Source organism: Arachis ipaensis, chromosome B1 (genome assembly GCF_059453495.1).
Source record: "Arachis ipaensis isolate K30076 ecotype BB chromosome B1, ASM5945349v1, whole genome shotgun sequence".
Taxonomy (NCBI): domain Eukaryota; kingdom Viridiplantae; phylum Streptophyta; class Magnoliopsida; order Fabales; family Fabaceae; genus Arachis; species Arachis ipaensis.
The window spans coordinates 119,866,559-119,893,732 of record NC_142436.1 but is presented as its reverse complement, the minus strand read 5'-3'; the positions used below and the strand labels follow the sequence as shown (position 1 = coordinate 119,893,732).

The following is a 27,174-nucleotide window of genomic DNA, read 5'->3' as shown; positions in this document are numbered from 1 at the left end:
TCTCACCTCCTTCTAATTATTTATTTATCTACTAACACTTCTCTTCTTCTTAAAAATTCGAACCCTCTCTCTCTTTTTGTGTTCGAATTTCTTTCCTTCTTCTACTCACATAAAGGAATCTCTATACTGTGACATAGAGGATTCCCCTTCTTTTCTGCTTTCTTCTTTTTCATATGAGCAGGAACAAGGATAAGAACATTCTTGTTGAAGCTGATCCTGAACCTGAAAGAACTCTGAAGAGGAAGCTAAGGGAAGCTAAAGCACAACTCTCTGGAGAAAATCTGACAGAAATTTTCGAAAAAGAAGGAGGAATGGCCGAAAATAATAACAATGCAAGGAAGATGCTTGGTGACTTTACTGCACCTAATTCCAATTTACATGGAAGAAGCATCTGAATCCCTGCCATTGGAGCAAACAATTTTGAGCTGAAACCTCAATTAGTTTCTCTGATGCAACAGAATTGCAAGTTTCATGGACTTCCATCAGAAGATCCCTTTCAGTTCTTAACTGAATTCTTGCATATCTGTGATACTGTTAAGACCAATGGGATTGATCCCGAGGTCTACAGGCTTATGCTTTTCCCATTTGCTGTAAGAGACAGAGCTAGAATATGGTTGGACTCTCAACCTAAAGACGGCCTTAATTCTTGGGATAAGCTGATCACAACTTTCTTAGCCAAGTTCTTTCTTCCTCAAAAGCTTAGTAAGCTTAGAGTGGATGTTCAAACCTTCAGACAAAAGAAAGGTGAATCCCTCTATGAAGCTTGGGAGAGATACAAGGAACTGACCAAAAAGTGTCCTTCTGACATGCTTTTAGAATGGACCATCTTGGATATATTCTATGATGGTCTGTCTGAATTATCTAAAATGTCATTGGACCATTCTGCAGGTGGATCCATTCACCTAAAGAAAACGCCTGCAGAAGCTCAAGAACTCATTGACATGGTTGTAAATAACCAGTTCATGTACACTTCTGAAAGGAATCCTGTGAGTAATGGGACGCCTCAGAGGAAGGGAGTTCTTGAAATTGATACTCTGAATGCCATATTGGCTCAGAACAAAATATTGACTCAGCAAGTCAATATGATCTCTCAGAGACTGAATGGATTGAAGGAATCATCCAACAGTACTAAAGAGGCATCTTCTGAAGAAGAAGCTTATGATCCTGAGAACCCTGCAATAGCAGAGGTAAATTACATGGGTGAACCCTATGGAAACACCTATAATCCCTCATGGAGAAATCATCCAAATTTCTCATGGAAGGATCAACAAAAGCCTCAACAAGGCTTTAATAATGGTGGAAGAAACAGGTTTAGCAATAGCAAACCTTTTCCATCATCCACTCAGCAACAGACAGAGAATTCTGAGCAGAATCCATCTAGCTTAGCAAATATAGTCTCTGATCTATCTAAGGCCACTGTAAGTTTCATGAATGAAACAAGGTCCTCCATTAGAAATTTGGAGGCACAAGTGGGCCAGCTGAGTAAAAGAGTCACTGAAACTCCTCCTAGTACTCTCCCAAGCAACACAGAAGAGAATCCAAAGAGAGAGTGCAAGGCCATAGATTTAACCATCATGGTCGAACCTACAAGGGAGGGAGAGGACGTGAATCCCAATGAGGAAGACCTCCTGAGATGCTCAGTGATCAATAAGGAGTTCCTCAATGAGGACCTAAAGGGATCTGAGGCTCACCTAGAGACCATAGAGATTCCATTAAACCTTCTTCTGCCCTTCATGAGCTCTAATGAGTACTCTTCTTCTGAAGAGAATAAAGTCATTACTGAAGAGCAAGTTGCCAAGTACATTGGTGCAATCATGAAGCTGAATGCCAAATTATTTGGTAATGAGACTTGGGAAGATGAACCTCCCTTGCTCACCAATGAACTGAATGCATTAGATAGACAGAAATTACCTCAAAAGAAATAGGATCCTGGTAAATTCCTAATTCCCTATAACATAGGCACCATGAACTTTGAGAAAGCTCTGTGTGACTTGGGGTCAGGAATAAACTTAATGCCACTCTCTGTAATGGAGAAACTTGGGATCTTTGAGGTGCAAGCTGCTAGAATCTCATTAGAGATGGCAGACAACTCAAGAAAACAGACTTATGGACTAGTAAAGGATGTGTTAGTAAAGGTTGAAGGCATTTACATTCCTGCTGATTTCATAATCCTAGACACTGGGAAGGATGAGGATGAATCCATCATCCTTGGAAGACCCTTCCTAGCCACAGCAAGAGCTGTGATTGATGTGGACAGAGGAGAATTGATCCTTCAACTGAATGAGGACTACCTTGTGTTTAAAACTCAAAGATCTCCTTCTGTAACCATGGAGAGGAAGCATGAAAAGCTTCTCTCACTGCAGAGTCAATCAAAGCCCCCACATTCAAACTCTAAGTTTGGTGTTGGGAGGCCACAACCAAACTCTAAGTTTGGTGTTGAACCCCCACATTCAAACTCTAAGTTTGGTGTTGGGAGGTTCCAACCTTGCTCTGATTATCTGTGAGGCTCCATGGGAACTCACTGTCAAGCTATTGACATTAAAGAAGCGCTTGTTGGGAGGCAATCCAATGTTATTTAATCATATCTATTTTATTTTCTCTTTGTTATTTCATGTTTTATTAGGTTGATGATCATGTGGAGTCACAAAACTACTGAAAAATAAAAAACAAAATGAAAAAATAGCATTAAAAATAGCACACCCTGGAGGAGAGCAGTCTGGCGTTTAAACGCCAAAAACAAGCATATGTCTGGCGTTTAACGCCAGAAACAGGCACCAAGCTGGCGTTTAACGCCAGAAACAAGCATCTACCTGGCGTTAAACGCCAGAAACAAGCTACATTTGGGCGTTTAATGCCAGAAACAGGCAGCAGTCTGGCGTTAAACGCCAGGATTGCACAGCAAGGGCGTTTTACACGCCTAATTGGAGCAGGGATGTTAAGTCCTTGACCCCACTTGATCTGTGGACCCCACAGGACCCCCACATTTTCTTCTCTCCTCTTCACACCTTTTCATAACACTCTTCCCCAAATACCCCTCACCAATCACCTCAATCACTCTTTCCCATCACCTCTTCACCACTCACATCCACCCTCTCTTCCCCATAAACCCTACCTACCTTCAAAATTCGAACTAATTTCCCTCCCAAAACCAACCCTAATGGCCGCACCCTACACACCCCCTCACTCCTATATAAACCCCTCACTCCTTCTTCATTTTCACACAACACAACCCTCTCTTCTTCTCCTTGGCCGAATACATCTTCTTCCCACATCTCCTCCATTTTCTTCTTCTTCTACTACTTTCTTTCTTCTTTTGCTCGGGGACGAGCAAACATTTTAAGTTTGGTGTGGTAAAAGCATAGCTTTTTGTTTCTCCATAACTATTTATGGCACCTAAGACCAGAGAAACCTCTAAAAAGAGGAAAGGGAAGGCAATTGCTTCCACCTCTGAGTCATAGGAGATGGAGAGATTCATCTCAAAGGTTCATCAAGACCACTTCTATGAAGTTGTGGCCAAGAAGAAAGTGATCCCTGAGGTTCCTTTCAAGCTCAAAAAGAATGCGTATCTGGAGATCCAAATTGAGATCTAAAGGAGAGGTTGGGAAGTTCTCACCAACCCCATTCAACAAGTCGGGATCCTAATGGTTCAAGAGTTCTATGCAAACGCATGGATCACTAGGAACCATGATCAAAGTGTGAACCTGAATCCAAAGCATTGGCTCACCATGGTTCAGGGGAAATACTTAGATTTCAGTCCAGAAAATGTAAGGCTGGCGTTCAACTTGCCAATGATGGAAGAGAACGCACGCCCCTACACCAGAAGGGTCAACTTTGATCAAAGGTTAGACCAAGTCCTCATAGACATATGTGAGGAAGGAGCTCAATGGAAAATTGACTCAAGAGGTAAGCCGGTTCAATAAAGAAGGCATGACCTCAAACCAGTGGCTAGGGGATGGCTAGAGTTTATTCAACGCTCAATCATTCCTACTAGTAACCGGTCTGAAGTACTATAGACCGGGCCATCATGATCTATAGTATCATGATTGGAGAAGAGGTGGAAGTTCATGAGATTATACCTCAAGAACTCTACAAGGTGGCTGACAAGTCCTCCACTTGGGCAAGGTTAGTCTTTCCTCACCTCATTTGCCACCTCTGCAATTTGGCTAGAATTGACATAGAGGGAGACATCCTCATTGAAGAGGACAAGCCCATCACTAAGAAAAGGATGTAGCAAATAAGAGATCATGGACCTCAACATGAGCATGAGGAAATTCCTCACCATGAAATCCCTGAGATGCCTCAAGGGATGCACTTTCCTCCACAGAATTATTGGGAGCAAATCAACACTTCCCTAGGAGAATTAAGTTCCAACATGGGACAACTAAGGGTGGAGCACCAAGAGTACTCCATCATCCTCCATGAGATTAGAGAAGATCAAAGAGCCATGAGGGAGGAGCAACAAAGGCAAAAGGAAGAGACATAGAGGAGCTCAAGAGCACCATTGGTTCTTCAAGGAGAGGAAGACGCCACCCTCACTAAGGTGGACTCATTCCTTAATCTCCTTGTCTATTTATTTTCTGTTTTTCGGTTTTTGAGCCTTATGTGTTATTTATGTTTGTGCCTTTACTACATGATCATTAACGTCTAAGTGTCTATGCCTTAAAGTTATGAATATGAATCCATCACCTTTCTTAAATGAAAAATGTTTTAATTACAAAAGAACAAGAAGTACATGGTTTCAAATTCATCCTTGAAACTAGTTTAATTATTTTGATGTGGTAACAATACTTTTTGTTTTCTGAATGAATGCTTGAACAGTGCATATGTCTTTTGAAGTTGATGTTTATGAATGTTAAATATGTTGGCTCTTGAAGAATAAGGAAAAAGGAGAAATGTTATTTGATAATCTGAAAAATCATAAAAACAATTCTTGAAGCAAGAAAAAGCAGTGAATACAAAAGCTTGCAGAAAAAAAAATAGCGAAAAAAAAAGAAAGAAAAAGAAAAAGCAAGCAGAAAAAGCCAAAAGCTCTTTAAACCAAAAGGCAAGAGCGAAAAGCCAATAGCCCTTAAAAACAAAAGGCGAGGGTAATAAAAAAGATCCAAGGCTTTGAGCATCAGTGGATAGGAGGGCCTAAAGGAATAAAATCCTGGCCTAAGCGGCTAAACCAAGCTGTCCCTAACCATGTGCTTGTGGTGTGAAGGTGTCAAGTGAAAACTTGAGACTGAGCAGTTAAAGTCGAGGTCCAAAGCAAAAACAGAGTGTGCTTAAGAACCCTGGACACCTCTAATTGGGGACTTTAGCAAAGCTGAGTCACAATCTGAAAAGGTTCACCCAGTTATGTGTCTGTGCCATTTATGTATCCGGTGGTAATATTGGAAAACAAAGTGCTTAGGGCCACGGCCAAGACTCATAAAGTAGCTGTGTTCAAGAATCAATATACTGAACTAGAAGAATCAATAACACTATCTGAATTCTAAGTTCCTATAGACGCCAATCATTCTGAACTTCAATGGATAAAGTGAGATGCCGAAACTATTCAAGAGGCAAAAAGCTACAAGTCCCGCTCATCTGATTGGAGCTAAGTTTCATTGATATTTTGGAATTTATAGTATATTCTCTTCTTTTTATCCTATTTGATTTTCATTTGCTTGGGGACAAGCAACAATTTAAGTTTGGTGTTGTGATGAGCGGATAATTTATACGCTTTTTGGCATTGTTTTTACACAGTTTTCAGTATAATTTAATTATTTTTAGTATATTTTTATTAGTTTTTAATTAAAATTCACATTTCTGGACTTTACTATGAGTTTGTGTGTTTTTATGTGATTTCAGGTATTTTCTGGCTGAAATTGAGGGACTTGAGTAAAAATCAGAATCAGAGGCTGAAGAAGGACTGCAGATGCTGTTGTATTCTGACCTCCCTGCACTCAAAGTGGGTTTTCTGGAGCTACAGAACTCCAAATGGTGCGCTCTCAATTGCGTTGGAAAGTAGACATCCAGGGATTTCCAACAATATATAATAGTCCATACTTTGCCCGAGTTTAAATAACGCAAACTGGTATTCAACGCCAGTTCCATGCTGCATTCTGGAGTTAAACGCCAGAAACAGGTTGCAAAGTGGAGTTAAACGCCAGAAACAGGTTACAAACTGGCGTTCAACTCTAAGAGAAGCCTCTACACATATAAAATTCAATGCTCACCCAAGCACACACCAAGTGGGCCCCGGAAGTGGATTTCTGCATCAATTACTCATTTCTGTAAACACTAGTAACTAGTTTAGTATAAATAGGACTTTTTACTATTGTATTTACATCTTTGATCAGTTTTATGCTATCTTAGACCTTTATGGGGGCAGGCCATTTGGCCATGCCTGGACCTTCATCACTTATGTATTTTCAACGGTAGAGTTTCTACACACCATAGATTAAGGTGTGGAGCTCTGCTGTTCCTCATGAATTAATACAAAGTACTATTATTTTTCTATTCAATTCAAGCTTATTCCGATTCTAAGATATTCATTCGTACCTCAATATGAATGTGATGATCATGACAGTCATCATCATTCCCAACCCATGAACGCGTGCTTGACAACCACTTCCGTTCTACCTTAGATTGAATGAGTATCTCTGGGATTCCTTAATCAGAGTCTTCGTGGTATAAGTTAGAATCCATGGACGGCCATTCTTGAGATCCGGAAAGTCTAAACCTTGTCTGTGGTATTCTGAGTAGGATCTGGGAAGGGATGGCTGTGACGAGCTTCAAACTCGCAAGTGCTGGGCGTAGTGACAGACGCAAAAGGATTAATGGATCCTATTCCAGTATGATCGAGAACCGACAGATGATTAGCCATGCAGTGACAGCGCATTGGACCATTTTCACTGAGAGGACAAGATGTAGCCATTGACAACGGTGATGCCTAAAAAACAGCTTGCCATAGAAAGGAGTTGGAATGATTGGATGAAGACAGCAGGAAAGTAGAGGTTCAGAGGAACAAAAGCATCTCTATACGCTTATCTGAAATTCTCACCAATGAATTACATAAGTACCTCTATCTTTAATTTACGTTTTATTTATCTTTTTATTATCAATTCACCATAACCATTTGAATCCGCCTGACTGAGATTTACAAGGTGACCATAGCTTGCTTCAGGCCGACAATCTCCGTGGGATCGACCCTTACTCACGTAAGGTTTATTACTTGGACGACCCAGTGCACTTGCTGGTTAGTTGTGCGAAGTTGTGATAAAGAGTTGAGATTACAATTGTGCGTACCAAGTTGTTGGCGCCATTGATGATCAATGGCGCAGGATGTGATTGGCTGATCAGGGTGAGCAAAATGTCCAGAAAGTTCTGTTGGGAGATAAGGAGGTACAATGGTAGTCATACCTGTACTAGGGCCACCATTTCTCAAGATCATTCGAAGCTAGATTCCAACACAATTGCAGAAGCAATAAAGCCATTGGTAGAAGTTGACCCATCTATAAAGGTGAAATTAGTGATTGCGGAAGTACAGGCAAAGTTTAACTACACCATAAGTTATCGCAAAGCATGGTTGGTAAAACAGAAGGCAGTGGAGTCAATTTTCGGAGGTTGGGAAGCTTCGTACAAAGCCTTGCCGATATGGTTTGAGGCCATGTGTCACAAGGAACCATCTGCAGTCGTTCATTTTGAAACAATGCCTGCGTATCAGGGAGATGACTTAGTTCCTAATATTTGTGTACTACACCGAGTCTTCTGGAGTTATTACCCTTGTATTAGAGCATTCAGACATTGTAAGCCAATAGTGCAGGTAGACGAAACTCATTTGTACGGAAAAAACAAGGGTTGTTTGTTGGTTACAGTCTCACAGGATGGCAACAACAACATTGTGCCTATTGCATTTGCGATAGTTGAGGGAGAGACATCTGAGGCTTGGCACTTTTTTCTTAGTAACTTGCGACAGCATGTTGTGACATGTGATGGTGTGGGCCTTATCTCCGATCGGCATGATTCCATTAGGTCAGCTATTGCTCATAGTAACAGAGCTTAGTCTCCTCGCAGAGCATTCCACATGTTCTGCATCAGACATATAGAGTCCAACTTTTTGAAAAAATTCAAGGCTCCGTGCAAAAGCTTATCGTCAACATCGGTATGATAGTTACGATTACATTTAGTCTTGAACTCAGTTATTATGATGAACGTTGTTTATATTGGGTCTTTTTTTATTGACATGATACTCATGAACAGTTCGCGAGTACGAGACGTGTTATCAACGTTCACGCGAGCGGGGTGAGGCTTATACCAACTGGTTGGATCGGATTCCACATGAGCAGTATGCTTTAGCATTTGGTGGGGGATATCGATGGGGTCATATGACTACCAATCTAGTGGAATGCATCAGCCTCGGTACTGAAAGGGGCTCGCAATCTTCCAGTCACTGCACTTGTTAAGGCAACGTTTTATAGGCTTAATGAATTGTTCACCCGAAAAAAAGTCGAGGCTGAATCAGCAGGCAGTGGGTAACATCCAATTTAGTTTCTTTGACCGACAGAATGAGGTATTTGAAGTGTGTGAGTGTCCCAGTATTGTGGAGTATGCAGTGGACCTCCGTCGACAACGGTGTGACTGTGGTGAATTCCAAGTTGACCGGCTTCCGTGTCAACATGTGTTTGCTTGTTGTGCAAACCAGCGGCTGGATTGGCAACTGTATGTACATGATGTCTACAAGATGGACCAAGTTCGACGAGTCTACAGGGCTAGGTTTAGGCCGCTAGGGAATCCCACAACATGGCCTGTTTATCATGGACCTCGATTCGTAGGTAATCCATTCCTTAGACGGGTATCCAAAGGTCGGCCAAGGATGACCCATTTCTTGAATGAGATGGACACTCGGATGTTGCGTGGTCCTATGCGATGTAAGCAATGCGGGGCCGAGGGCCACAGCCGTAGTAGATGTCGTCAACGTGGTGGTGCAAGTGCAGGTGCGACCACCCAATAGAGCTCCAGCCAAATTTCTCACTCGAGTTATTGTATGACTTTCAATATTTTATATATTGTATGACTTTCGTGTGTGATGTAATTGTATTACTTTGGGATTTTCATATACTGAAAATTTAATGTGAGTGCTGATGAAAAGTAAAGTAGCATAGTTGATGACATAAATAAGTCCACTAAATACATAAGTCCAACACATTCTAAATAAATAAGTCAAATACATTCTAAATAAATAAGTCCAACACATTCTACATAAATAAGTTCAACAAACCGAAAACAATAAGCAACAAACACATTCTAAATAGATAAGTCCAATACAGACATCATTTTCTCATCGCCCATTTTACATCTTTGTATAATTTCATTCATTTCTTTGTAACCTAGTTAAAAGCGGATGGGGTATATCGACTAGCGCTTTGACGTGGAGGTCAGCTCTAAGGTTGTATCCTTTTCCTTTTTTGCTAGTGGTTGTACTTATGAAAACATTCAATAACCAACTAATCAAATCAACTAATCAATAACCAACTAATTCAATAACCAACTAATCAAATCAACTAATCAAATCAAATCAAACCAACTAATTCAATAACCGACTAATCGGTTCAACTAATTCAATAACGAACTAATTCAATAACCAACTAATCATATCAACTAATCAACTCAAATCAAACCAGTCTAACCAATAAATTGTTTTACCTGCACTAGGCGCTGGACCATCATCTGGACCATCACCCCCTCATCATCAGCACCATCAACCTCCTCATCCTCATCCTCATCCTCATCCTCATCCTCATCCTCATCCTCATCCTCATCCTCATCCTCATCCCCATCCGGATTTTCAACCAGAAAGTCATCATCCTCATCATCAACTGCCTGGTAGCTCTCCTGAATTAGACCCATCGGAATACGACGTGAATTTACACTCTGTATGATCCCCCTCATGGCATCATCACTCTTACTTGAGTCAACAGAAAGTCTACCTCTGGAATTACCAAAGGAAGTGAGCTGTTGAGGTCTCGTATCCAATGAAAATCTACCTGGAGCAATTTCACTCGGTTGGGCCCTCTGGTCGGTGGTAATGTCTCCGTAAGCTGGATGTGAGTAATGTAAGAACCGAGCTTAATTAACCGCCTAATTAGATAATTAATTACCCAAATTAGATTCCTAAAAGTTAGAATGAAAATTTGAGGATTTAAATGTGATTTTTGGACTCAGTAGGTCTTTCTGAGTCAGAAAATGTGCTTTCTGCGAAAAACTGCTAACCGGCAGTCGAACCAGTTGAACCGGTTCAAGTCTGCTCGGTGCTGCGCGAGAAAAAGTAAAAACAGTAAAAAAACCTTAGAAAAATGTAAGAAATAGAAAATCGGGCGTTAATTTTAAAGGTTTGGCCTGAAGTTAGGCCAAACGGGCTAAAAATGCTAACGGGTGAAGACATGTCATCTTGTGCATATTTTCTATGCTTTTTCATTTGTTTCATTAGGTTTTATGCACTTTCTTGCACAATAAGTAAGTGGTTGGAGTGGAATTTCATGATTATTGTGATTCAATCAAATATCATTTATTTTATACAAAATCATGAGATTTATGCAAGAATTAAGTGATTATTATGATTGATGCAAATTCTTGTGATTTCGGTGAGACTTTGATTGCTTGTTTGGTTTATTTTAGGTGAGAAAATGAAGAAATGGATAAGCAATACAGTATGGCGTTGCGTTCAAATAATGAACGCCACGCTCACTTGCGACGCGCACGCGTATGGGACGCTCACGCGTCGGGGGCACTCTTCGAAGACCCACGGGTACGCGTGCCTAACACATACGCGTGGAAGTGTTTGGTGCTCGTTTCAAAAGAGAGCGCTACGTTTGATTACTCTGCATTTTCGGACAAGATTCAAAGTTGGAGGCAAAGTTTTGCAATCGACACGCACGGGTCGATGAAGCATCTGGGACAAATCACGCTCATGCGTGGCTGGCGCTGAAGCCGAATTGGATATTTTGCTACCCACGCGCACGTGTGGAGGACGTGCACGCGTGGGCAGCGTTCACTAAACCAACGTAGCGCTCACTAAGTTAACGCTATCAACGACGCGTATGTGTGGAAGAATGCGCGCGAGCATGCTGGAGCTGAAGACTGATGGTGACGCGTACGCATACATGACGCGTACGCGTCGATGAGGAAAATGCGCAAAAGGACACGCACGCGTCAGTGACGCATATGCGTGGATGAATGAACGCTATGCTCACTTAGAGAACGCAACGTTCCACTGGGAGCAGCAATCAGGAGCCATTTTGATCCACTTCTTCCTAGGCCAAAAAGCCCACTCCAAGTACTGGATGCCACAATTGGAAAGTGTATAAATAGATAGGAATTTGATTTCATGTGGAGCTCTCTTTTAATTTTCCTTTTAGAATTTTAGCATTGAGATCATATCTGAATTTTCCTTTCTGTTTTGCTTTCTCTTTTCTGCAATTGTTACCTTCTGCTTTTAGGTTTTGGAACTCTGATTGGAGAATTCTTCGGAATCTCTTCACCTTGGAGTGTTCTTCTTATTTTTCATGTTTCTAATTTTATGAATTTGAGATCTAATTATAGTTTACCTGCTAATTTTCTCTCTTCTGTAATTTCTTCATTTCTGTTTTGAGAGCCATTGAAATTTGCGTTTCCTTCCTGTTTTATCTTTCTTCTGCAATTATCAATTTCTCTTTTAGAATTTTATAGCTGATCTAAGTTTTCATTCTGCTTTGATTTTCTTCTGTTTCCATTTCTGTTTTGGGTACTAAAATCCTAACTGATCTGTTTTCTAAATTTCTTCATCTGAGCATTCTATAGTTTACTGCAATTTACTTTTTCTAGTTCTATTTTGATACCCAACACCCAAATCCCTTTATCATTCATGCAATTTAAGTTTCTCAGCAATTTAGATTCAGTAATTTATATTTCTTGCACTTTTTAAGTTTTAGCTATTTACTTTTCTTCCAATTTAAGTTTCAATTCTTTTAATTTCTTGCATTTTAAGTTTCTGCAATTTACTCCTTCTGCATTTTCAGCTTCTGCCAATTTACTTCCTGCACTTTAATTTACTTGCAATTTTACTTCTGTTGATCAAATTTCACCCAAATCATCAAATATTCGCTTAACTAAATTCATCACCGTACTAAAGTTGCTCAATCCATCAATCCCTGTGGGATCGACCTCACTCTTGTGAGTTATTACTACTTGATGCGACCCGGTACACTTGCCGGTGAGTTTGTGTGGAATCGTTTTTCCCTTATCAAGTTTTTGGCGCCGTTGCCGGGGATTGATATAGATCGACAATAATTAAGTGGGTGATAAGTCTAGATTAAGCATTTTCTTTGTTTTTGTCCTTTTAATTTTCTGTTTTAAGCTAATACCAAGGTGTTTGAGTTATTGCCTCACTAATAAATTCTCACCTGTGACATGAATTTCAATTTTCATTGGTGATGTATTTTACAAAATTCAAATGGAGTTCAACTCATCCTTTGATCAAACAAATTTCATGGGATATTGCCCACCATCACAATATGATTCAATTCATTATCCTAATAGTGGCTGGGAGTATCACCAAGAATTAACAGATTCTGAGCAACCCAATCAATGGGGATATGCTTCAGAGCCACAAGATAAGTAAGACAATTTCATAAGATATTGCCCAACACCACAAAATGATTCATGTCATTATGCTAATGGTGGTTGGGAGTATCAACAAGAAATGATAGAGTATGAACACCTCCCAAAGACACAAAATGAATCCTATTCTGATGAATCTAATAACTACTCATATTGTGACTGGGAGGGTCAAAACCAAAGAGATTTTACTGCTCCATATTCTATTCAGAAAGAGACATCATCTCTTGATTATGCTTTCAATGAATTCATGTAAGATTGCTCCCCAATGCCACAAAATGATCCACACTCTGATGAATTCTACAATGATTCACATTGTGGATGGGAGGATAAAAACCAGAAAGAATTTGACAGTTCATACTCCACTTATCAAGAGCCATCATCACTTGAGCAAACCTTCAATTCATTTATGCAAAATTGTCCAACCTCACCTCCCAGTTCCTCATTTGAAAATTCTTCATCATTTGACTATGCCTCAACATAAAGTTTCCTCAATAATCCATACAAATCATCTCACCAACCATAGAATTCATTTCAATATTCACAAAATTTATTCCATACCCCTCAAAACAACTTCACCATAACACATCCATGTCCACAAGATTCCTCTCAACCTTCATCTTTTGAGCTAGCAGCTAAGGATTACCTTCAATGGTCCAGGGAGTTTTTGGAAAGACAAGAACAATTCTTAGAAAGACAAAAACAATCCTAGAAAGAATAATAACCAGAAACCTTCTTCAAGGAAATGGATGGGGCCTTAGAGAAAATAAGGGGAAACTTAGGAGTGCCAAGCATTGAGGATGAAGACCAATTTGTGAAGGAGAAAGTAGAAGAACAAGATGAAGAGGCCCCTGTGTCAAATGAAACCTTAATGGAGGAGGAGGTAGTGGAGGTATATGAGCCAAGAATCTTATGTCCACAGAGGCCACTTGAGATAACAAGGGAACATGAAAACTCACAACCCCCACAAACTTCCCTGAACCAAAGAATCTCAACACTTGAATCTGTGATTGAAAAATATGAAGAGGAGATGAACAAATCTTGGGAAGAACAACAAACCTCCTCCATAAAAGTGCAATTAGAACAAATGTTGAGTGCAAAGACGGAAGTGGAAGGGCATGATGAAGAAGTTCCTATACCAAGCAACATTTCAATGAAGAATGAGGTTGTGGAGATAAATGAGCCTAGGATTTCATATCCACAAAGGCTAATTGAGGTGATAGAAGACCATGAGGACTCATTCCCAAAGAACTTAATGGAAGATCATGCAGAAGAAAGAGAGAAATTCCATTAGGGAAGTCCACACTCAAGTGAAGCAAAAAGTTGCATAGAAGAAGGGTTCATTAAACCACCAATGCAAGAAGCTCTTGATGAAGAGAACACTCCACCAATCACACAACTACCAAGTCTTGAAATTAAAGAAGTGAAGGCAACTAACAACAACACCGAGAAGAGGATTGTGACCAAGCCACAATTGATCATATCCATGAAGAAGAAAAGGTCAACTACAAGCAATCCAACCCCTGAACCACCAGCAAGCAAGCTCAATCAAGCCATTTACAAAAGGAAGCTTGCTGAGAGGAGACCAAGAAAGGGGACACTAACTGGTTCTTCTCTCCCCTTGAGGTCATTCCTCTTAACAAACTGGAAGAAGAGGAAGAAAGTTGAGAACAACATGTCAAGCTAATAACACTAAAAGAGCGCTTGTTGGGAGGCAACCCAACCTTAGGTAACATTTCATTTCTCTGCTTTGTTTATTTTATCTCTTTGCTTTGTTTAAATAAATTGGCATATGATTACATTCTAAGTTTGGTGTTGCCCTGCAACAATCTATTTTTAATCTTTATGGATGATTGCATCAATTCTAAATTGAAAGTGTCATACTAAATTTCTAAGTTTGTTGTGCCACTTAATTTTCTATGCAATAAATCCAGCAACACCACTTGTTTGCATAATTATAATGCCTTTACAGTGTTATCTTTCTTTTGTTTTGACACTTTATTATTCTCTTTATTTTTAGTCATTTTGTTGTTTTTAATGCTTTCTTTTATTTTGCTCCTTAAACTGTTTTTGTTAAGACCTCACCAAGAAATCCTTATTCATGATAGATTCTTCACTTGGTGATCGTATTTAACACATAACAGTTTCATTTGCTTAGTTTTAATTCAAATAAATTGACATGTGATTGCATTTTAAGTTTGGTGTTGCTATGTAACAAAATTTGTTTACAATCTATACTGGATACTTACATCAATTCCAAGTGAATGTGTTACACTAAGTTTGGTGTGCCACTTATTCTTTATGCAATGTATCATGCACACCCTCTTATTTTTGTAATCACATTGTCTATGTTTCCTGTGCCTTCACTGTTATTTTTCATTGCTTGCTTAAACACACGTACTACTAATATTTCATTATGTAAGACACTCATGATCCATCATAAACCCCATCACCACTGTACCAATTGTTGCTTGAGGATAAGCAAACACTCTAAGTTGGTATGGGAAGGGGAAGGAATGGGAGGAAAAGAACAACAACAGTGAAGATGAACTACAAAGTGGTAAAGTTCTTTTTCCTCTTATTTGTTTCCAGTATTTTAAATTGCATGATTGTCTTTATCTTCTCTGTATGCATGTGTGTTGTGAATAAGCATAGTTTGATTTCTAAATTGTAACATGTTGCTGTGACATTATGAGTACCATCTTGAATTTTGTAAGTTCAAAGCAATAAAGTATCATGATCATAAACAAACAAGGCATTAAAGAAGAACTTAGCATGGGTATACAAGTATTGGAAAGCTAGTATGATTAATTGTTGCTCAATTGCATTAGATTTTATTTAATTGAAGTTTTCATCTAGGACATTTTATGAAATTTTTGAAATCATGAAAATCTTGAAGAAGCAATTGCAAATTAAGGCAAGAAAAGAAAAAGGGAAATAATGAGAAAGCTGAAGGCTCTGAGTACCAATGACATTTCATTTGTTAAGTACTTGTGGTGTTTATGAATCAGGCAAAAAGCTTGAAAACAAAACACTTAGAGTCAAGGTTAGGCTCAAGTGCAAAAGCACTCCCTCAAAGCTCAAGGCTCTGAGCATCAATAATTTGAGAGTAAAGAAAAAAAACAAATGAGCGTAAAGAAGTCCTCTAATTAAATGCTTGTGGTGCTTATGTATCAAGTGGTAATACTTGAAAACAAAGCATTTAGAGTCGTAGCTTTGTTATCAACTCATGGGGCAAAGAACCCAAAAGGGGAAGCTAAGAAGAGAATGAAAAGCTTGTTTCAAGGTAGGAATATAAAGAAAAGATTTCATAAAATGAGCTACATAGAAGCATTAGTCATTTACAGTTCTTTTGTGATTGTAGCATGCATAGAAAACTAGCTAACCATGAACATCAACTTGCTATTCTTCTCACATTGGTTTGTCAAAACTTACTGCATGATTCTTTTCTTGCTTGGGGACAAGCAATGTTTAAGTTTGGTGTTGTGATGACATGTCATCTTGTGCATATTTTCTATGCTTTTTCATTTGTTTCATTAGGTTTTATGCACTTTCATGCACAATAAGTAAGTGGTTGGAGTGGAATTTCATGATTATTGTGATTCAATCAAACATCATTTATTTTATACAAAATCATGAGATTTATGCAAGAATTAAGTGATTATTATGATTGATGCAAATTTTTCTGATTTTTGTGAGACTTTGATTGCTTGTTTGGTTGATTTTAGGTGAGAAAATGAAGAAATGGAGAAGCAATATAGTATGGCGTTACGTTCAAATAATGAACGCCACGCTCACTTGCGACGCGCACTCGTATGGGACACTCACGCGTCGGGGGCACTCTTCGAAGACCCACGCGTACACATGCCTGACGCATACGCGTGGAACTGTTTGGCGCTCATTTCAAAAGAGAGCACTATGTTTGATTACTCAGCGTTTTCGGGCAAGATTCAAAGTTGGAGGCAAAGTTTTGCAATCGACGCGCACGCGTGCTTGACGCGCACGCGTCGATGAAGCATCTGGGACAAATCACGCTCACGCGTGGCTGGCGCTGAAGCTGAATTGGATATTTTGCTACCCACGCGCACGCGTGGAGGACGCGCACGCGTGGAGGACGCGCACGCGTGGGCAGCGCTCACTAAACCAACGTAGCGCTCACTAAGTTAACGCTATCAACGATGCGTATGTGTAAAAGAAAGCGCGCGAGCATGCTGGAGCTGAAGACTGATGGTGACGCGTACGCGTCGATGAGGAAAATGCGCAAAAGGACACGCACGCATCAGTGACGCGTATGCGTGGATGAATGAACGCTACGCTCACTTAGAGAACGCAACGTTCCACTGGGAGCAGCAATCAGGAGCCATTTTGATCCACTTCTTCATAGGCCAAAAAGCCCACTCTAAGTACTGGATGCCACAATTGGAAAGTGTATAAATAGATAGGAATTTGATTTCATGGGGAGCTCTCTTTTAATTTTCCTTTTAGAATTTTAGCATCAAGATAAGATCTAAATTTTTCTTTCTGTTTTGCTTTCTCTATTCTGCCATTGTTACCTTCTGCTTTTGGGTTTTGGAACTCTGATTGGAGAATTCTTCAGAATCTCTTCACCTTGGAGTGTTCTTCTTATTTTTCATGTTTCTAGTTTTATGAATTTGAGATCTGATTATAGTTTACCTGCTAATTTTTTTTCTTCTATAATTTCTTGATTTCTGTTTTGAAAGCCATTGAGATTTGCGTTTCCTTCCTGTTTTATCTTTCTTCTGCAATTATCAATTTCTCTTTTAGAATTTTATAGCTGATCTAAGTTTTCATTCTATTTTGATTTTCTTCTGTTTCCATTTCTGTTTTGGGTACTAAAATCTTAACTGATCTGTTTTCTAAATTTCTTCATCTGAGCATTCTATAGTTTACTGCAATTTACTTTTTCTAGTTCTATTTTGATACCCAACACCCAAATCCCTTTATCATTCATAGAATTTAAATTTCTCAGCAATTTAGATTCAGTAATTTACATTTCTTGCACTTTAAGTTTTAGCTATTTACTTTTCTTGTAATTTAAGTTTCAGTTCTTTTAATTTCTTGCACTTTAAGTTTCTGCAATTTACTCCTTCTGCACTTTCAGCTTCTGCCAATTTACTTCCTTCACTTTAATTTACTTGCAATTTTACTTCTGTTGATCAAATTTTACCCAAATCATCAAATATTCACTTAACTAAATTCATCACCATACTAAAGTAGTGAGGTAACCATGAAAGTAGTGAGGTAACAATGAAATCTTCTCAGTTCTTCTCTTTAAAATTTTGAAAATTTACGGCTTTTGATTAAGTGAGTTTTTGTGATTTTGGATGTTTAGGTTCACTCTAATCCTTGCTTAGCATTGGATTTTGGCTACCAAAGCTATTGGAAAAGGTAAGAGGTGTTGAACCCTTGTGAGATTATGTTTATATGGAGTCCTAGGTTGATTTGTGATTGTTTATGCATATATAGCTTGATCATTGTGATTTTGGAGGCCTTTGGTGATTGTTGGTGGCTTGGGTTGTGTTGGAAAGCTTGTTGGTGATCAATTTGTGCTCATTTGGGGTTTTGGTGCATATAGAGAATCAGCCAAGGTATGGTTCAATTTCCTCTATGTAGTATATAATATTCATGGATACTTAGGCTAGTGACCCATAGGATAGGTTTGAATTAAAATGATTGTTGATATGTTGAATGATGATGTATGATAATTTATGATGAGTTGATAAAGTTAAGTAATTATGATGAATGATGATGATATGATGATGATGATTGTTTGTGTGAATTGAAAATTGAATGGTGATGATATGTGTGATGTTGGGATTAATGAAATGGTAATATGGTTGGAAAATGTGAAAGAGGATTGATTAGAATGTGATATATGTGATATATTGATGTTGAGATGGAGGATGATGAATTATAAAGGAAAATGTGGTAATATTGGTGTAATATAACACAAAGGGTAGATTTTGATGAGAAATGGAGTTTGGATTGGTTTGGTATGGTTTTGGTTGTGTTTTACAAGAAATTGTGGAAATTGTGAATTTTGGTAAAAAGGAAATTTTGGTGAACTTTATCTGATCATAACTTTTGCCTCGGTTTTCAAAATTGATTGAAAGTTGTTTAGAATTAAAGTTTATTGAAAACTCTTCGAATTGATATAAAGTTTGTAAAATTTGGAGTTTTGTAAAGGAAGTTATGATCATTCAAAGATTGGTGTAAAAATCTGAAATTCTGCAAAGTTGTAGAATTTTGTGATTTCTGGTATGTGCGCACGCACAGCCTTGTGCGCACGCACAACTCTGCGAAAATTTTAACATATGCGCACACACAGACCTGTGCGTACGCACACGCAGAGGCAGGCAGTCTGTTCACAGCGTTAGCACATCTTGTGCGCGCACATACCCAATGAGGAATTGCAACTTGTGCATACGCACAGTCCTGTGCGCACGCACACGTTGAGAAGGCTAGTCTGTTGAGGGTGCTAGCACAGGTTGTGTGAGCGAACAGACATTATGAATTTTGGTACCTGTGCGTACGCACACACCCTGTTTCTCAATTTTAAACTTTGTTTTCAACTATTTCACCTTCCCAACAAGATTGTAAGCTTCTATAACACCATTTTAAGACTTTTGGGTTTGATTTTGAGCATGAGAACATGGGAAGTAATCTAAGGGTTTTAGTTGATGATTTTTATGAAAAATTAGAAAACGGAGGATTAGGTCTCGGGTGTACTGAGGATGGTTTGATGGTATGTGAAGGATGATTGATATATGAGATGAGAACTGATGAACTGTTGAGTTCGGAACTAAAAAGTGAATTGACAGTAGTTGAGCTGAGTCGAGGACTCGGAATGGAAATGTTGATTGGACAATGGTTGAGATGAGTCGAGGACTCGAATGTGCAATGATGCTTCATTGATATGTTGAAAATGTTTTCTGAAGAACCACTAAACTGCTGTTTTAAATTGAGATTATGAGGCGCTATGCGCTCGGCAGGGACGGTGGTTGGATCCCGCCTGTCGAGGTAGTGGCGGCGGCGTAAGGACGGTGGTTTAATCCTGCTTGCGTTGATATGTGAGGTCTGTGGCAAGAGTATCCCGCTCACATCCCTTCGGATCAATAGAGCGTGCAGGCGCAAAACCCTGGACAGTGATCCGAGCACTATATCTCGGGGATTCCCATTGATGATTCCGAAGGTCGACATCTCCATGGAGATGTGTCGGGTTGGCAGTTGAACCGACAATGTGATATCACAGCCAATAGGGTAGGCATTCATCATGTGTATCTCCTATCTGTTTGTATGCTTTGACTACTTGTAATGGTTTGCCTATTTGGTGCACGAATTGTAAATCACACTTTTCACAACTCGTACCACTAACCAGCAAGTGCACTGGGTCGTCCAAGTAATACCTTACGTGAGTAAGGGTCGAATCCCACGGAGATTGTTGGTTTGAAGCAATCTATGATTATCTTGTAAATCTTAGTCAGGAATTCAATTATAATTATCAGTATGAATTTCGAAGAATAAAAGAGCATGGATTAAATACTTGTTCTGCAGTAATGGAGAATATGTTGGAGTTTTGGAGATGCTTTGTCTTCTGAATCTCTGCTTTCTCCCTGTCTTCTTCTTCACGCACGCAAGGTTCTTCCTATGGCAAGCTGTGTGTTGGTGGATCACCGTTGTCAATGGCTACCATCCGTCCTCTCAGTGAAAAAGGTCCAGGTGCGCTGTCGCCACACGGCTAATCATTTGTCGGTTCCCACTCATGCTGGAATAGGATCCATTGATCCTTTTGCGTCTGTCACTATGCCCAGCCCTTGTGAGTTTGAAGCTTATTACAGTCATTCAATCCCTGAATCCTACTCGGAATACCACAGACAAGGTTTAGACTTTCTGGATTCTCATGAATGATGCCAATGGATTCTAGCTTATACCACGAAGATTCTGATTAAGGAATCCAAGAGATGTTCATTCAATCGAAGGTAGAATGGAGGTGGTTGTCAGGCACGCGTTCATAGATTGAGGATGATGATGAGTGTCACGGATCATCACATCCATCATATTGAAGTGCGAATAAACATCTTAGATAGAAACAAGCGTGTTTGAATAGAAAACAGAAATAGTTGCATTAATTCATCGAAACACAGCAGAGCTCCTCACCCCCAACAATGGAGTTTAGAGACTCATGCCGTCAAAGAGTACAAAGTTCAGATCTAAAATGTCATCCAATACAAAACAAGTCTCAAAAAGTTGTTTTAAATACTAAACTAGTAACCTAGGTTTACAGAAAATGAGTAAACTATGATAGATAGTGCAGAAATCCACTTCTGGGGCCCACTTGGTGTGTGCTGGGCTGAGACTAAAGCTTCTCACGTGCCTGGGCTGTTTTGGGCGTTCAACGCCAGGTTGTAACCTGTTTCTGGCGTTGAACTCCGCTTTGTAACTTGTTTCTGGCGCTGGACGCCAGACAGCAGCATGGAACTGGCATTGAACGCCAGTTTATGTCGTCTATCCTTGAGTAAAATATGAACTATTATATATTGCTGGAAAGCCCTGGATGTCTACTTTCCAACGCAATTGGAAGCGCGTCATTCGGAGTTCTGTAGCTCCAGAAAATCCATTTTGAGTGCAGGGAGGTCAGAATCCAACAGCATCAGCAGTCCTTTTTCAGCCTAAATCAGATTTTTGCTCAGCTCCCTCAATTTTAGCCAGAAAATACCTGAAATTACAGAAAAATACACAAACTCATAGTAAAGTCCAGAAATATGAATTTTGCCTAGAAACTAATGAGAATAAACTAAAAACTAACTAAAATATACTAAAATCTATATGAAATTAACCCCAAAAAGCGTATAAAATACCCCCTCATCACTATTTGTATAACGTGCCTATTTGCTTACTTGAACTACTTGCCTTATATGTTTCTACTTGTGTTTTACTTGCATTGTAATTACTTGTGATTTCTACTGGGATTGAGGAGGTTCGGAAGGCGGTGGAGATGGGATTGCATGGAGGATAGGTTGGTGAAGGCTGTGGGACAGCGGTGTATGATTAGAATAGAAATTTCTTAAGATAGAGTACCTTGTTTATTTATGTTAAGATCTATGTAATCATGCTTATCTGTTTTAGTATGTCTTAATATTGAAATCTTGTGATGGATATGAAGTCTAGGATTGCCTTTGGCGTCCCGGGGTCTTATATCCTACATCACTGGGCACTGTTACCATATTGAGAACCTCCGGTTCTCATACCATATTTCTGTTGTATTTTTCAAATGCAGGTCGCAACCCACCTCGGTAAGTTGCTTGGATGGTGACAGAAGCGGAGGATCCAGCTACCTTTTGAGTCTTTTTTATTTATTTTGTTATACATCTCTCATTTTGTATTTTTTTTTTTAGCCTAGAGGCATATATTGAGAGAACAAAACTTGTATAAGCTGTTTTTACTGTCTGGTTTCACGTATCGTATGTATATGACTAGCCGACTTAAACTCCGCGAGCGGTGGCTAGATTATTATGAGATTATACTACTATCTTTTGCTATATCTTATCTATATCTTGTGCTTTAAGTTAATAGCTTCGTTAGTACGTTTTGCACTTTGTAAATCCTGTTTTTTGAGCTATATCCTTCATTGGGCTTCTAAATTATAATAATTCTTTCTATATATTACACGTATGAGCTTAGAACTGTCGTAATCTCTGATTAACCTTTGCTTTACGACGCGAGGTAAAGCTTAGGCTAATTAGGGTGTTACAAGTAACCTGGCACAGGAGCCATGAATCCAAGCAGCTGGCTAAACAAACCCTGTTCACCTGATTCTTGGTGCGGGACACTCCAATATTGTTGATGTACTGGTGGTGTGAAGTAATCCGCAGAATGCATGTCAGGAATGTATGGTGTGAACTGCTCAAGCTCTTGTTATGCCTGTGTTTGTGGGGCATGGCGGTTGCAGTGGCGATGGTAGTGGCGGTGGTTGTACTTGCTGATTCTCCTGATTATGCATAGGATCACCGTCCTGATTCTCTTGCGGTTCGAGATCTGCCAGATGCAAGTGGTCACCATATGTACCTCGGTACCAATGCAAGTAGATATCTAGCTAATGCTGTGAGAGCACCATGTGCTCGACAAGAACATGACTATACCGATTCGTCCAATGCATAACCCAGAATGAGTGGGTTCCAGACCAATCTTGATTCTTCAGACCTGTCAGAACTTCGCCGTGTGCTTCACCTAGATCCCGCTCTTGATGAGGAACGCCCTGAGTCAAGCCAAATTGCCTCCTCAGTCTATCAGATGCATGCCACTCAATACATTCAAAAGATATAAGCAGAACTGTGGCACTCCAAATAGCCGAATGCTGACGGATGTCAAGAGGAATCACGTCCGGATCGATCCGACCAATTGCATAAGCCTCCCAAACAAACACTAAACGATCAACCAATATTATCAACCAATATCATCAACCAACATTAAACGATCTTTTAATTCTCGAAACCACGTCAACTTGATGAAACTTTTCCTACAGTCTGCCTTCCTAGGTGCAACACCAAACTGATCCAAGCATTCACCCTCTAATGTCTCATAACTATTGAGTGTCGGTCCCGTAACTGGCAAACCATTCGTCAGAAGACCAAGAATTAATGCCACGTCCTCCAACGTCACAGCACACTCACCAACCGGAAAATGAAATGTGTGGGTCTCAGGGCGCCATCTTTCGATCAGAGCATTAATCAATGCCGACTGATATTGGACAACTCCAATCTGTGAAACATGATAAAAGCCGGTGTCCCGTAAATATCCCTCCACTATTAGATTGTACCGATCCGACGGCATGTAGTGGTCACATTGCAACATTCTAGAACCCTAAACACAAACATAATATTAATTAATTAACAAATTAAATTTAACAGAATAAAATTTTTATTATCAAATAACCAGTAAAACATATCCACAATCAATAAAAATAATAATAATAACAATACTTTATATAAATAACTATTATAATATACTAATACTCAAATAACTATTTTATTCTATTCTAACAACATACATACAATAATAAATTAATCATTAATCCTTTATTAAATATTTATATTAAACTTATAACAAAAATAATTAATTCAATAATTTTTAATTCATAATATTTATTTTACTATCGTACGAACGAAAGTTTAATAATAAACATTATTACTACAAAAAAATTATTTATTACTAACAATTAATACTAATTAATTTATTTATTATCACACGTAGAACAATTTTAATATTAGTACTATATTCTAATAGTAATTAAACCAACAGACGCGTAGTAGTAATAACAATTATTATTATTATTATTATTATTATTATTATTATTATTATTATTATTACAATAAATTCATTAATAACAATTAATATTAATGATTTTATTTATCTTGTTGCAATTATTCTATTAATAACAATAATTAATTTAGGATTTGAATTCTCTAAAGTGTAATCTCTCACCATTTATTTTATAAGTGGAATCAAGAATAAATATGAGAGAGAAACCATTCAAGAATAGAAAATTATACTTTATCCTCTAAAGTACAAATTTAAAATTTAGAGGATCCAAATTCTTAATTTATTATCATAATGTATCATAATCCTTCCTTCTAAACAATATTATTACACTAATCTCTAAAATTATTTTAATTAAATTAAAATATTTAAAAATTATTACTACACTAATTTCTAACATTATCATTATAATAAACTACTAATCTCTAACATTGTAATTATTATTTTAATTAAAATAAAATATTTTGAAATAAAAATTTACATAATTAGGATGATCAAGATAATTAGCAATATAGAGCTTCGAACAATTGACATCTTTTATTCTTCTTCTTCTAGACATTTGTTAAAAAAGAGTGGTCTAATTTTTTTTTATTCAAAGCTTCATCAATGGAAGAGAATGAATGAATGAAGCTGGTGATGGGATTGGAGGAGAGGAGGATTTCTGTTGCTGGTTCGAAAGTGAAAGGGAGTGAGGGCATTGATTCAACTTGAGATTGTATACATTCTGGTGGAGGCTGGAGTGAGGGCATTGATTCAACTTGAGATTGTATACATTCTGGTGGAGGCTCATTAACCTGCATAGGAGACACGTGGTTAGAGACACAAATCGAACTGTTCGGTATCTTTTCAGCCCCTAATCGGACCGTCCGATTGACACCAAATCAGACCGTCCGATTTCTTTATCGCAGTTGTCATATCTGCGTGAAGCACCATGAATGTCCATAACCGCGTCATACTCCATCTTCTTCCCAATATGTAAAATAAAAAAGTAGTTTGGCGTAAACCAAAAGTCGGCCGATTTTTAAAAATTAATCCAAATGGTGCCTTTTATATCTATTTTTAATCTTTAGAGACAAAAAAAAACCGAGAAGAATCAGAAGGTGGCCAGTAATCCCATTCAGTCAGCTCTGACTTCTTTGTCGTCCACCGGTGTAATCTCCAGCGCAGTTATCTTGTCCATTTTCAGTTTTTTTTTTTTTTAAGAAAAAGAAGTTAACACAATGTTGTTTTCGTTCCAAATAAAAACCCAAAGAGAGAAGCATAATGAGAAGATGTAAACAAGAAAAATGAGAATAACAGTAAGATAGTGATGAGAGATAAAATAAAATTAGAGATGAGAATCTTAAAGAGTAAAACACTAAAACTATAATAGAAGATGGAGTAATGAAGAATGTGCCTTCTACTCACTTTGCATTACTAGGTGACGGCACATAACTTTTACTTTTACTCTTTTATTGAATTAGGGTTTTGACATTTTGTATTTTAAGATGGGCCTTCTTTTTTATTTAGACAAAGGCTGGAACTTTTATCTTTTCTTCGGATTACGTAATTCTCTATTACTCCATCTATTATATGAGTTATTGATAAACGTGTACGTATATGATGGGTTGGCCCAAATTTGACATTTTATGCAATAAGCTTTATATATATTTTGATGTAGTGCTTTTATTTTTCACACCAATCTTTTTTTTTACACCATTATGTTTCAAATATAGTTTCATAACTAGTTTAAAAATAAAACCTTAATTGGTTATATCTTCATACTATTTTGGATGTATGTTTTGTCCTTTTTTCATGATTTGATAAAAACGAATAAATATATGTTAGTGTATATTCTTTTATTTCCTATATATGTACTATATTCATGAGTCGCCAAATTTTTTATATAACTTTGTTAAATTTTTGTTAAAACATGTTAATTATTGTGCTGACGTTATTAAATTATATTGAAAACTTTGATAATCTTAGTTAAATCTTGTTAATTTTTGTTAAAGTTTGTAAATTTTATGCTAACATAAATTGGTTAGCTTTGTTTTTAATTCAATAAAAAAAAGCATAAATTGAATTAAGTTAATTCATTGAATTGAGTTTGTACTTTGATAAAGATCATGAGACTTTAATTAACGTAGTACTTTAAATTTGGATAATATTTTAATATTTATATTAAATTATAATTATATTTTAATTTGTTTATTTATATTTTATTATAAAACAATTATTCTAGTTGAACCACAGCTGAACCGATTAGACCAGTAAACTAATAAACTAGTAACTAGAGCGGTTCGATGATCAGTCTAATTTTAAGAACCTTGTTTATCAGTCATCATTGATTCTCTCTCCTCCCAATCTTACGCACCATGCCGGTCAGCCAACGGAGGTCGTCTCTCCTTCCTCCGTGCCTCTGTTCGCCTATCCTTACTCTGTGCTGCCAGTCTATGCTTTGCTTCCTCCATCTTGGCTCCTCTATGTCATCTGCCTCATCGCTGGTCTTTGCCTCCTTCGTGTGCCTCGTTGTCATTTTCGTGTGGTTGTGTTGAAGCTCCAAATTCCGAAGTTGCTTTGTCCTGGACTCAACTTCAACTTCTGCTTTTATAGGATAGTTTTGTTTTATTTTTTCAGTTATTATTTAATCTTTATTAATTTTTTATGCTTAGTATTTTTAGTTTTAATGCAGTTTTAGATAAACTGATAATTAGTTATACTAATTAGATAATAGTTTATGAAGATGAATAACTTTTGTGGTAGTTTTGATGGAGAAATTTGTTCTAAAAAGCTGATCAAGAAAAAATTATTCAGGTTTATTGCTTACTTTGGCAGCTGCTATGTGGCATAGTTTTGAGCTTGAAAGAGGATTGGGTTAAGGGAATCTTTATCATGGTTAAAGTTGCCTATGAATCCTTCAGATGGTGATGATAATGTCAAGATTCGCAATATTTAGATTTATTAGATAATAAAAAGAGAAAAAGTTTGTGATATTTATTTAGATCTCAAATAAATACGTTATGTGTAAATCTATGTGGATAACATAAGAGAAGAAACATTGGATTTTTGAGTTCGAAAGTAACCAATTTAAACTTGCATATCATAATTCTGTTGAAGAGAATCCTATTAAGGAGTGTTTGTTTTGCTATATCAAAGTCTCTTTACTTATTTATATCACCATACTTTTTGATTATTTATTTAATATCATTGTTAATTTTGTTTTGTATTGTTTTA

The 27,174-nt window shown here is 37.9% G+C and overlaps 2 protein-coding genes and 1 non-coding gene across 3 annotated transcripts; 2 read left to right on the top strand and 1 right to left on the bottom strand.

Moving 5' to 3' along the window:
- Positions 1-704: 704 nt before the first annotated feature.
- Positions 705-812, bottom strand: LOC148578131 (small nucleolar RNA R71). Its single transcript, XR_015904662.1, has one exon. It is a non-coding gene; the product is annotated as a small nucleolar RNA R71 (small nucleolar RNA).
- Positions 813-7,339: 6,527 nt separating this feature from the next.
- On the top strand, positions 7,340-8,432 carry LOC148578130 (uncharacterized). The gene is made up of 2 exons (XM_088502969.1): positions 7,340-8,018; positions 8,230-8,432. The coding sequence occupies exons 1-2, from the start codon at positions 7,340-7,342 to the stop codon at positions 8,430-8,432; spliced, it is 882 nt and encodes a 293-aa protein (XP_088359095.1).
- A 20-nt stretch (positions 8,433-8,452) lies between these two features.
- Positions 8,453-8,980, top strand: LOC107610206 (uncharacterized). The gene has a single exon (XM_016312317.1). It carries the CDS (start codon positions 8,453-8,455, stop codon positions 8,978-8,980), a length of 528 nt encoding a protein of 175 aa, XP_016167803.1.
- The last annotated feature ends 18,194 nt before the right edge of the window (positions 8,981-27,174 follow it).

What these genes read in the sequence shown, in the direction of transcription:
- LOC148578130 (XM_088502969.1), top strand. Translation starts at nt 7,340, where the DNA reads ATGTCCAGAAAGTTCTGTTGGGAGATAAGGAGGTACAATGGTAGTCAT. An exon ending in TAGGTCAGCTATTGCTCATA is followed by an intron (nt 8,019 to 8,229) that starts GTAACAGAGCTT and finishes ACTCATGAACAG; the next exon opens with TTCGCGAGTACGAGACGTGT.
- LOC107610206 (XM_016312317.1), top strand. Translation starts at nt 8,453, where the DNA reads ATGAATTGTTCACCCGAAAAAAAGTCGAGGCTGAATCAGCAGGCAGTG.